Source organism: Thunnus albacares, chromosome 8, assembly GCF_914725855.1.
Source record: "Thunnus albacares chromosome 8, fThuAlb1.1, whole genome shotgun sequence".
Taxonomy (NCBI): Eukaryota; Metazoa; Chordata; class Actinopteri; order Scombriformes; family Scombridae; genus Thunnus; species Thunnus albacares.
The window spans coordinates 32,244,201-32,256,281 of NC_058113.1; the positions used below are offsets into that span (position 1 = coordinate 32,244,201).

General features: G+C 40.4%; 1 protein-coding gene and 1 non-coding gene across 2 annotated transcripts in view; one reads left to right on the forward strand and one right to left on the reverse strand.

The window, feature by feature from the left end:
* Window positions 1-12,081, forward strand: part of zgc:113232 (uncharacterized protein LOC541546 homolog) — a 50,724-nt gene that overhangs the window by 7,304 nt on the left and 31,339 nt on the right. The window contains exons 4-10 of the mRNA XM_044359938.1: window positions 6,142-6,207; window positions 6,333-6,505; window positions 8,093-8,236; window positions 8,857-8,910; window positions 9,031-9,084; window positions 11,200-11,253; window positions 11,812-11,865. Of these exons, the coding sequence (XP_044215873.1) occupies window positions 6,142-6,207; window positions 6,333-6,505; window positions 8,093-8,236; window positions 8,857-8,910; window positions 9,031-9,084; window positions 11,200-11,253; window positions 11,812-11,865 (599 nt within the window). The remainder of the gene's footprint in view (window positions 1-6,141; window positions 6,208-6,332; window positions 6,506-8,092; window positions 8,237-8,856; window positions 8,911-9,030; window positions 9,085-11,199; window positions 11,254-11,811; window positions 11,866-12,081) is intronic.
* trnap-cgg lies at window positions 5,493-5,564 on the reverse strand. The gene has a single exon. It is a non-coding gene; the product is annotated as a tRNA-Pro (tRNA).

Below are 12,081 nucleotides of genomic sequence, written 5' to 3' on the forward strand. Positions count from 1 at the left end.
CAGGCTGCTGAAGAAGCAACTTGGCTAACTGATCAATGAGTGTTCTATTGAATCTCTCAATCATGCCATCACATTGAGGATGATATGGGCTGGTGCGTGTTTTCTGGACGCCCAGCAGTTGACACAGGTGTTTCACCAAGTCAGACTCAAATTGACGTCCTTGATCTGTGTGCAGCATTTCTGGAATACCATGTTCACATATGAAGCTTTCAAACAGGCATTTTGCAACTGTTGTGGAGCGCTGGTCCGGAATGGCATAGAGGTTGACATACTTTGAGAAATAATCTTGAACAACAAGCACATACCTGTTGCCACGACTTGTGATGGGAAGCTCAAGTATGTCAGCTGCGACCTTTTGGAATGGCTCCGTAGCAACAATTGTCTTCATCGGAGCCCTGTGGTGAGGTGTAGGACTCCGTCTTGCATCACATGGCGTACATTGCTTGCACCACATCTTTATGTCACGTGACATGAACGGCCAGTAGCACAGTTGCTGAGCACGTTTCAGGACTTTATCTGCAGACAGATGACCAGTTACTGGATTTCCATGCAGCAACTGTAAAACAGTGTCTTTTAAGGCTTGAGGGACAACCACTTGGTGCAACATTGACTTAGTGGATGCGTTGAAAACTTCACGACAGAGCAATCCATTACGAAAGGTAAGTCTGTGGTATTCTTGCCAAAGTGTTCTTTCAGCAGGTGTGCGTTTTTTCATGCACCAGTATGGTGGTTTCTGACCTTTGACTGTCCATTTAATGACCTCTGACAGTATGAAATCTTGTTGCTGTTCCTTTCTAAGATCTTCTTCAGGGAGCTGCAGCAAAAATGTGGAGGAGACAGCTTGTGTAGCACACTGTAAGTCTGGACCAGAAGGCTGTGGCAAAGTCTCATTACAAGGAACAGGTTTTGGATCAGTACTGCAAGAGCTGTGGTGACATACAGAACTGATAGGACAAGATGTACTTACAGGGCTTGAGTGTCTCTCATCAGGATGTGGACTGGGAGGAGCGGTGCAGGAGGTGCTCTGCTCTGTGTATCTGGTGTCAGCAGGGCGACGTGACAGTGCATCTGCATTGAGGTGGCTGCGCCCATCCTTGTGAATTACAGTCCACTCAAAAGGATCAAGCTCAAGAGCCCAACGTGCGCGACGACCAGTTCTGTCATTGTCAATGGGTATTTTTCTGAGACCCAAGAGAGGTTTGTGGTCTGTGACAATAATAAAGGGCTGTTTGTAGAGATAGTGGCGAAAATGACGTACCGCCCAGACAATAGCCCAGAGTTCTCTATCATAGGTTGACCATTTCCTTTCTGCTTTGGTTAGAACATGGCTGGCATATGCAATTACTTTCTCTTGATGTCCCTGTCTCTGAGCAAGCACAGCACCAATAGCAGAGCCTGAAGCATCTGTGTAGAGGGAGAATGGTAACGTGAAATCAGGAAATGCAACCACTGGTGGGCTTGAAAGAGCATGTTTCAGGTAAGTGAATGCATCCTGACACTGAGAAGTCCATTGGAAGAGTGCATTCTTCTCAGTGAGTGCATGTAGTGAAACACTGTGATGTGCAAAGTTCTTGATGAACTTGCGGTAGTATGAACAAAGTCCCAAGAATGCTCTGACTTCAGTTGCTGAGTGTGGAACAGGCCAGTCCTGAACACTTTTCACATTTCGTGGGTCTGGCTGAATGCCGTTTTTGGATACAACATGGCCCAAAAAGGTCACCTGGTCTCTGACAAGACTGCATTTTGATGGATTTAACTTGAGGCCACTTGACTGGAATCTGGAGAGTATTTCTTCCAGGTGCTCGAGATGTTCACTGAAGGAGCGGCTGTAAATGAGAACATCGTCCAAATAGACAAGGCAGGTTTTCCAGGGGAGACCTCGAAGTACCATCTCCATTAAACGTTGGCATGTGGCTGGAGCATTTGTGAGTCCCATCGGCATAACTTTAAAGTGATAGAGTCCGCTGCCTGTCGTAAACGCTGTTTTTTCACGGTCTTTCTCTTCCAGCTCAACTTGCCAGTATCCATGCTGAAGATCCATTGTGGAGAACCAGGCAGAGCCTGATAGTGCATCCAGTGCGTCGTCGACCCTGGGAAGAGGGTGTGAATCTTTGATTGTCACTGCATTGAGTTTCCTATAGTCCAGGCAGAAACGCCATGTGCCGTTCTTCTTGCGCACCAAAACAACTGGCGCAGCCCAAGGACTGTAGCTTTCTTCAATGACATCTGCTTTTAACAAGTTTTGAACTTGAGTCTGTATTTCTGCTCTCTGTTCTGGTGTTACTCTGTAGGCTCGCTGTTTAATTGGTGTGGCCTCGTTAGTGCGAATGTGATGCCTAATTATGCCTGTTCGACCTCTGTCCTCTGAGTGTGTACTGAATACTGCTGAGTACTTGTGAAGCAATAATTTCAGTGACTGAACTTGAGAGGTTGACAGGTTTTGTTCATCAATCTGTACAGTTGGAGGAGCTTCATCGTGTACCGGAGATGTTGCACAACATGTCTCTCCAACTGGTACGATGTCAACAGATGAGGCAGAATGAAACTCACCAAGATGTTGTCCAGGATGCAGCTCAATGTCGTCTCTGGAAGGGTTGAGGAGTCGAACCACAGTTGTGCCATTTTGAACTTCACTGAGAGAGTGTGCCACAATGATGGCACAGGATGGGTTGGGCATGAGAACGCCACAATAATCAGTTGGCATAGGTGAGGCGGGTGTAGCTGCTGACACACAAGCTGTGATAAGGGTTTCACTCATAGCTGGTATCTTAGTGGGTGCTAGCACAGACACATTACAGCAAGCGGCCACTTCATGTCCTTTGGGCAATAGGGGAATTTTCATGTCCCATAGTTGCAGTACTTTTTGTTTGAGATCAAGGAGGGCATGGTGTTTTTCTAGAAAATCCCAGCCCAATATGACTGGCTGGAAAGCACCCCTGAGAACCTCAAATTCCTGCTGCCACACCTGTTTTCCAAGTCTGATTCCAATGGTTAACTTGCCTAGGATGTCCAGGCGTTGTCCATTGACTGCACGAGCTGGCAGAGAGGAGGCTGTCAGAGGGCGTTTCTTTAAAGCTGGATGAGAGTTTCGAAAATCTTCGCTCACAATGGAGACAAATGAGCCTGAGTCAATTAAAGCACACACTTCAATGCCCTCAACAATAGCAAAGATGTTGGAAGAGACAGAGTTATCAGTTTGTGAGTCACTGCCGTCCAGCATTGACTGTGGGGAATCATCCTGGAGCTGTGATGCAGTAGCTGCTGTTTGCCCCTCAACAGCAGCTAATGGAAGTTTCCCTGTCGGTTGGAGCTGGAGTGTGCAGGTCTTTCAGGTGACTGGAATCGAACACTGCTCCTAGTGTGTGGACTTCCATCTCTGTTTCTCTGTGGAGCTGGACTAGGACTGCGTCTGTATCCGTTAGTGTCATTGTCATGACGACGATAGGATGGGCGTGACGGAGAGTGATACCGGTCACGTTCGTCCTTGTTGCAACGCTCACTGCGTCTCTGATGCACAGGGGGTGGAGGACAACGTTCATAGTGGGACTCTGAATCATGCCTGTAATACTGCTCAGGCGAGTAATAGTCTCTGGGGTGCTGTCTGGTATGATAAGGTGAGGGAGAGGAGCTGCGTGCACTGTAACGAGTATCACAGGAGGGGGATCTGTCAGGTCTGGAGTCCAAACGCTGAGCAAGATAACTGTGTTTCTCTTGTAAATGCTGTACTTCATGTTTCAAGTTAGTCACAGTAAGAGTTAGCTGCTCAACTGCTTGCAGGAGTTTGTCATTAACAGGGTTAGGACGTACCATAGCTACTTGTTCTGAAGGCAGAGTGTATGGGGACCCTGCAGTGGTCAGTTGCAGCGCTGCACGTGCTCTCTCACAGCGGCTGGCAATAAGCAGGGCATCATCAAGGTTGTCTGCACCCATCTCATGAATCTTTGACTGTAAGGCTGGGTCCAAGCCAGCTACAAAGCGGCGGAATTTTTCGCCTTCTATTGCATTGTGGTCATAGCTGGGAAAGGCTTCAAGCACAAGACGAGTGATGTCTGCACTGTACACATCCAAACTCTCACCTGGTTTACGCGGGCGAGCATTCACATTTGTTTGGAAGAAGGGCAGGGAGTATTTTGGCCCAAAAACATCCCTGAGTTTGTCTTTGACTAAACCATAGTTCTTCTGGGTTAAAGGGGGCAAGCTGTCCCAGTACAGAAATGCAGCATCTGCCAGGCAAGTTGGGAGGATGGAGGCCATCAGTGTAGATAAATCTGCATCTGGTTGAGTCATAGCCTGCACTGAAACTTCAAAACGTCGAGCCCAACTTGTGAAAGATTCTGTCCCATCTCCTTTAAAAGCTGGTGGAAGGTCAATTTTTAAGGCGCTGGAGACAGTATGTGGGGCTACATGTGCAGCGCTGGACCTCGTGACATCGTCCCCTGACCTTTGATGTTGCGCGGGAGCAGGCTGCGGCTCATGCACAGATTCACCTTCATCAGCCGACATTGTAGGAGAAAAATGTCCGGCTCAAAAATCACAAAAAGCATGAAAATGTAGAAAAGAAACAGGTAAAGTCCTTAATATCTCCAAAACTTCCGTTTACAGTTCATCCGCTGCTCTCAAACAGTGGCAAAAAAATCCCGCTAGCAAAAGTGACGATATCCGCCGTTTAGGGGAATAAAACTCACCAAATGCGTCAAACCACCAAAATAACACCACGCTGCCACCAAATGTAACGTGAGGGTTCGGTAGGTGGTAATTTGACACTCTTCATGAGAGAAAATAGCAGGATGGAGACAGGTGACTTTTTTAAGCAGCACTTTACTCTAGCTCCCGGCATCAGACATAATAACAACACTTCCTCGTCTTTTTGGCACATGTGACTAAACCAACCAATCATAAGCTAGACTGAGGCAGATCCAACTGTAATGAGGTAGAACCACAGAAGCAGATTCAATACTGTTTCAACCTTAGCAGGATGCTGATGCAAATATTTGAACTTGTAAATATATAAATAATACAGCATCGATATATAAATAATTAACTGTGTAAACATTGTAAATACATATTTTGTGAATTAACTTGAATGTATAAATTAACTTCACTTTTAAACTTTACACTTAAATAAGCTGCTAAGAATATTTTTGCTGCTGTTACCAGCAAATGTTTGCTATTTTAATTTGATAATTGGATATTTTGAAGGAGAGTAATTATACACACATCAGGTACTGTAGGTATTATCTTCATTTTGACCTGATGAAGATCTGAGTAGGGTTGAAAAACATCCTGTAAATTCTCTAAATTTCGTGGTTTGGCGTAAGTGTTCAGGCGTTACTGATTTTTTCATAACTGACTATTTATCATCATTAAAGTCTTCATTAATGAGTACTTCCTGTCAGTGTCTGTTGTAATCTTTGTAAGATTCTCTTTCTACTCATAATCGTAGATGTAAGAGTAACATTTGTTTTTTATGAGATGTCTTGTGATCAAAGTAAGGGCTCGTCCGGGAGTTGAACCCGGGACCTCTCGCACCCGAAGCGAGAATCATACCCCTAGACCAACGAGCCACTTACATATTAAAGGATTTTTCAAGTGTGTGTTAACACAACAATCAGGAGCCCAAATGAACAGTGAAACCTGTGTTTCTCGCTGTAATCATTCCTCCTGTTCATACTGACCATTAGAAGATCCCTTCATAATGCACTTACAATGGAAGTGATGGAGGACGAAATCCACAGTCCTCCTTCTGTGCAAAAATGTATTTAAAAATTTATCTGAAGCTAATATGAAGCTTCAACGTCCAAATGAGTCAAATCAAGTAGATATCTTTCATCGTTACAGTCTTGTTAGTGCCAAAGTTCCTCTTTTTGTTACTATACTTCCACCACAGCTCAACAGGGAAACACAAAGAGGGAATTTGATGCTAAAAAGACTGTAAATGTGTCAGATATGCACTTGATATGACTAACTCAGACTGCTGAAGCCTCATATAAGCTTCACATCAACTTTTAAATGCATTTCTGCACTAAATGACTGTAGATTTTGGCCTCCATCACTTACATTAAAAGCACATTTGAAGGATCTTTTAACAGCCAGTATGAACCTGTCCTTTAAGTAACTCTCAGAATCTGTGTATCTGTGCAGGTGAGGAACACACCTATGAAGGGTCCGTAATCGACCACTATGACAGCTCAGCCTCTCCTCAACCGGGTGAGCAACGTGTCCCTCAATGTTCATTTATGACTGTTTATATGTGACCAGAACAGTTTTGTCCAAAAGTCTAAACTGTAGCACAAATTTAAAAAAAAGTCTCATCGTCCTCCTCCACCCATCAGAGTATCCTCCCGAGCCGACTCACAGCTATGACGTGGACCAGCAGCCCGAGGTGGAGGACTACGACCCCTACGGAGCCGCCCCCACCCAGGTCACCATGATCACTGAGGAGGCCTTCCCCTACGCCACCACCACCGAGTCCCACTACGCCAAGGAGGACACCGAGACCATGGAGGTGGGACTGCAGAGGGGTTGGAGGTCTTTACTGTGATCAGAGCAGCTCTGTTTAATTTCAGTCATGGTCCATTTAGTAGCTGTTCTGGAGCTTTTGATCATATCACACAACCTGAGTTTGCCAAGTTGTCATTAAACTGTAGATGAAAATTTCCAGTAGCTGTTTCCAATGTCAAGACTTCACTTTAAACCTCATTTTAATTACACTTTATTACATTCTTATGGAGGTAATAATAATGAACTTTACATTAATTAAAAGCTCCCTGTGTGTTGGATTTGTGTGTAATTAGTTCATCATGTGACCCGCCTGAGTTGGACGTCTCTTGATACCACTAGAGCTGCCAAAGTCAAAATTTTTCAATCCTGCACACAAAGGCTTTAAGAAGTTGCATTATCCAGTAACCACTTATTTTTTCAGATTATACAACTAAAAACCTGCAAACAACTGCAGATTCTGACCTTTTTAAATGTGACTGAACTATTTATGCCACATAGATGGAGCTATCATCTCTCTGATCTCTCTCACAGATTTGTGTGTAATTGAAAAGAAAAAGGGATATATTTAGATAATTGTTGCAAAAAATATTGGAATAAAAGTGCGTTCAGTACATTTTCCACATCACGCTGTAATCCATTCACACACCCCTTAATGTACATTCAGTCTCCCTCAAATCTCTGAACGTTAGGCTCCAAACATCCTTTAATCTGATTAGGGGACAGGCTGCTCTGAAGATAATAAAAGATGAACAATGAAAGAACAGACTGAGGAGGATACGCAACATTTAGGGCTTCACTCTTAATGTTACTTATTTTATGCACTTTTCACCGCAATGATAATATGAAAAGTTGAAGGGAATTTAGAGTGTACAATTAAGGAGTTCTGATACATATTGAATGTAAAGTGAATTTGCAAAAACAACAAGTGAACTTGTTCAGATAGAGAGTCAATTAAAAAAGTCAATTAAGGCCTCACGCTACGTCCTATTTTTGTTGTTTTTATTTCAGAAAAGTTGCATATTTCCAAATGTTAGATGAAGAATGGTACAAATGTGTATAGCACAGTGACCTACCTCTAATTCACCAGTTTGGAGAGTCTGGTTGGAAGAATCTAACCTGGTAGGTCATAACACCTCAGACAGCGACCATGTAGGAGGCTCCTGGAGGAATTACACTGAACTAAAGCCTTTCTAAGATAATATAAATGCAACTATTAAAGACATTAAGGGCTATAAATCAAAAGCTGTGCTGTGATGTACCTAGGGAACACTGAGATTATACAAAGAAGAATTTATTTTGCTTGTAGCCAACAAAAAAGCAAGAAAATGGTATAAAACTGACCCTCCAGGCGAAGAGAACAAATACATGAGTATTCCTTGACTACTATTTGTCACTTACACTATAACTATTTTTTATAGTGTAAATGTGCTCATGCTGCTGTTTACAGATCTGGAAACCTCAGAATATTAAAGTATAAAAATAGAAAAAACAGGAAATCTCAACCACAACTGGGTGAACTTCAAAAAACAGGATCTCTGCAATGTGTACAGTCCACAGTGTGTATTTTCATGCTGTTATTGTTGTGTTTCAGGTGCCGTATGAGTACCCTCCTGCAGGCCCTGACACAGGCTCCTCTGAAGAGTCGGGGGGCGACTCAGCGCTCGGGGAAGTGGGACCGACAGAGTGCGACTGTGAACCCGGAGAGCCCGGGTTCGCTGGTTTTGCAGGACCAAAGGTACTGACTGATTTCATCACATCAGAGTCACTTTATTCTCATCAAACACAACTGTTTGTCCTGCTGACAGCAATAAAGGCCAGTATGAACACCTACAGGAAAGATAATTACACTGACCGGCCTGATGGAGGCGCTGTTATTCTCTGTCTGTACTAGGCTTCATCTCCTGCATCAAATTCAGTTTGACCTGCTTTACCTGCCTTACAGCTGCCTTAAGTTTGCTAGAATATCAGCAATGTCATATTTTATATCATATTACAGTATCATATTTTAGTTAAAAGCTAACTATTGGCCTTTAAAAATGCACAGGTCTTGGTACATATGGCAGCACCACAGTATGTGGTTGTTTGAACATTTTGCTCCATTAGCAAGAACACCTGAAAATGTTTATTCCAGAGTTTCATCTATTCAAAGCTAAGAGTTTAAGATAATGAAGAACAAAAATGAAGATTTCCGTTTAAAACTCATTCAAAAAAATCGATATCACTGCTTTTACACACCAGGAATTGACTAATAAATTACAGGACAGTTATTAAGTGTTTGTTTTGATTTGCAGTTTGTTGCAAATTTGTGTTTTCTGAATCTGTTACTCATTGATTTAATGTTTCTGTTGCTGTCAGGGATCCAGAGGTCCGCAGGGTAAAACTGGTGAGCCAGGAGCTCAAGGCAGAGAGGTAACGGACTAAAACGTTATCAACACTCGTTGATGTATGAAGAGGAAAAGTGAAAAAGCTGAATGGCTGGTTTCCTCTGCTGCTGAAGTGTTGATTGTTTTTTTTGTGTGGTTTTTGTAGGGTTACAAAGGAACCAAAGGGGTTCGGGGAAGAGGAGGTGATGCTGGACCAGTCGTGAGTGAATCATGTTACAACATTCATACTTACTACTGTCATGCATGATGACTCATACTGATAGATATGCTTGCATTAAAAATGTGCACATAGTCACAGTCCTGTTATAGCAAGAACAAATGAAAGTTAAAGTAGAATCTGAAAAATATTGAAGGAAATGAAAGTGAAACTAATACATCAGAGTCAAAGAAAGAAACGAAAGTAAAATAAAAGTAAAACCAGGGAAGAAACACATAAAACATGAACATTTTATTGTTTTTATATTCAGAATGAGGACACAACACTGTCAAAACTAGATTTAAAAAAACAATCTCATGATTTAAAATGAAACATAAACATAACATAAAGACTTTGATTTAAAAAAAATTATAGTATCCATTTGTATGTCTCATGTAAAGCACTTTGAACAGAATTGGCAATTGAGTTGAAAGATGCTATACAAATATATTTGTAAAACCAGCTAATGTATATAAAATACAACTGAAATGTTTTTAATTTTTAATTTTTTGAGGAAGAAAATTGCAATTTTAATTGAATTTGATCAAAGAAATTTGAACTTTAATGATTTTAAAATTTACTGAAAAATGTATTCAACATATATATTTAAAAATCATCCATTATTAAATGTTATTAGGGCTCTGTATGGTTTGAAAATGATACCGGTGCTGATACCTGATACGAAAACTACAGTATATTTTTGTCAATACTTCACTTTGAGGAATCATAACATTTTTTTCTTCAGAACACTTTTTTTCATTTAAAGAAGCCAAAGTTCACAATTATCAGTTAAACATAACATGAACATGAACTTTGTCTCAATAAAATACAAATGATGATTTAAAATTAACACAATTGGAAATCTGAGCAAACGTTTGATGCCAGCACTGTTTTCAATACTTAACACATTTTGGAAACATATTGGTTTGTACCAAAAAAAAAAACAATTTTACGTATTATTATTATTATTGTTGTTATTACGTATCCCTTAATATAACTTTTGTCTTGATACCAGTTGCTGCTTCCTAACACATTCAAAATACTGCACAACTCCTAACTTCTACTATTATAAAAATATAATACAAATACTCAACTCAAAATCACCAACAGCAAAAATATTAAAACTAGTCCTAAAATAAATAAGTCTAAACTGAAATAACCAATATAACTAAACTACCATAAAAATGAAAAAATCCCAAACTATAAAAACCTTGTTGTGAGTGTTTTACTAACTGTATGTCAGCAAGAGAACATAATAAAACAATGTACAATACATTTCTCTGCCTTTGTTTTGTTTATTTTGTTTTTTTATTTGTGATGTACCACACATGTAAATAAGACATAATAACAATACGATATATTGAATGAAAGAAGGAAACCAATCCACACACTATAAAGGCTATTTACAACACAATATCAGTACAAACAAATAAAAAATACATAAAAAGCAAACAAAAATAACCAGTGACAACAGTTTTATAATGTATACATTTACAAACACACTGTGTTATATATTCTCTCTAGAGTGCAGTGTCCTGTTACATTAAACCAGTGTGGGATGGATGGTTTTCCTCTGTTTTTTCCGGTTGAGCTGTTGAAATAAGTTGTTTTGAGTATTGTGTGATACAAGATAGTTCAGAAAAGCATCCAGTATTTTATAAAACTTGCAAAGTTTGTTTCTCAGAGTTGCACAAAAAGCTTCGTTGGGGATCAAATATATTACATTTTGAATTAGTTGCACACTAGAAGGCCTTCTATCAGTAATCCACATTTACAAAATACACTTATAAGCACAATAGAACAATATTTATCAAAGATGTGGAAAGGGAAATTCCTCTTTAATACCCGAGATACATGCCTTTGGGCCTAGGCATAGATAAAACCCCCAGTATCTTATTCAAATCACTTTGCGTCTTACTTTAAAAATTTCTGAATTTCAGTATGAAAAAACCACCAAAGAACCATCAAAAAAAAGTGAATCAGGGTTCCTTCTGAATTTTTACATTTATTACACAAGCTTGAAAATGCACGATTCATGTCTGGATGCTGGTGTTATGTGTAGCTGATGTAGTATCTTGTATTGCATCTTGTTTTGACCTTTGACCTCTCGTCATGCAGGGCGATGTCGGACTTGAGGGAGACGAAGGAGCTTCTGGTTTCTCTGGAGCTATGGTGAGTTTAACAACCAGTACAGATCAGATTATCACCAGTGATAATCAGCTATAATCAACTGTTCATGTCACATGAAAACAGGGTCAAAGTTTGTTTGTAAAGTTTGTAATTTGACAATTAACAGAATGTGAAAGCTGCTTACAACTCTTAAAAATGCTCTCACGATAATGTTCATTTCTGTATTCTTTAAAAATGATCTGCAACTATTTTGATAATTGATTAATTGTAATTTTTCAAGCAAAAAAACAAACATTTGCTGGTTCTAGCTTCTCAAATGTGAGAATTTGATGCTTTCATTATTCATATATAATAGAATGTTTTTGGGTTTTGGGCTGCAGATTGTTGCTCATTTGAACAAAATGAGCAACTTGAATACATCTCCTTGGAAATTATAATGTGCATTTTTCAGTGTTTTCTTACATTTTACAGACAAAACAATTAATTGATTTAATTAAGAAAATAAGTATCTGATTAATTGGTAATTAACTGGTTACTTGCAACCCTACTTAAACACAAACACAAATCAAATTAATCTCTCCTTTTTTTTATTTTTAACAGGGAGAACCTGGACTTATAGGAGACCCTGGGGATCTGGGAGAGCTGGGTCTGAAGGTAAACACACACTCACTAGACGCACTGGCCCCCGTTGCCACCTGGTATCAACATATGATCTGTATCTGGATACATTATCTGGATAATGACATCCGATCAATAGGTCTTTGCTTTTACACCTGGTATTAAAATGCGTTCTCGGAGCTGGTGGACATGACACTTTCCAGGTCGAGGATAATGCTGTCACGAACTTGCTTTAGCTGGCAGGAAGAGGCG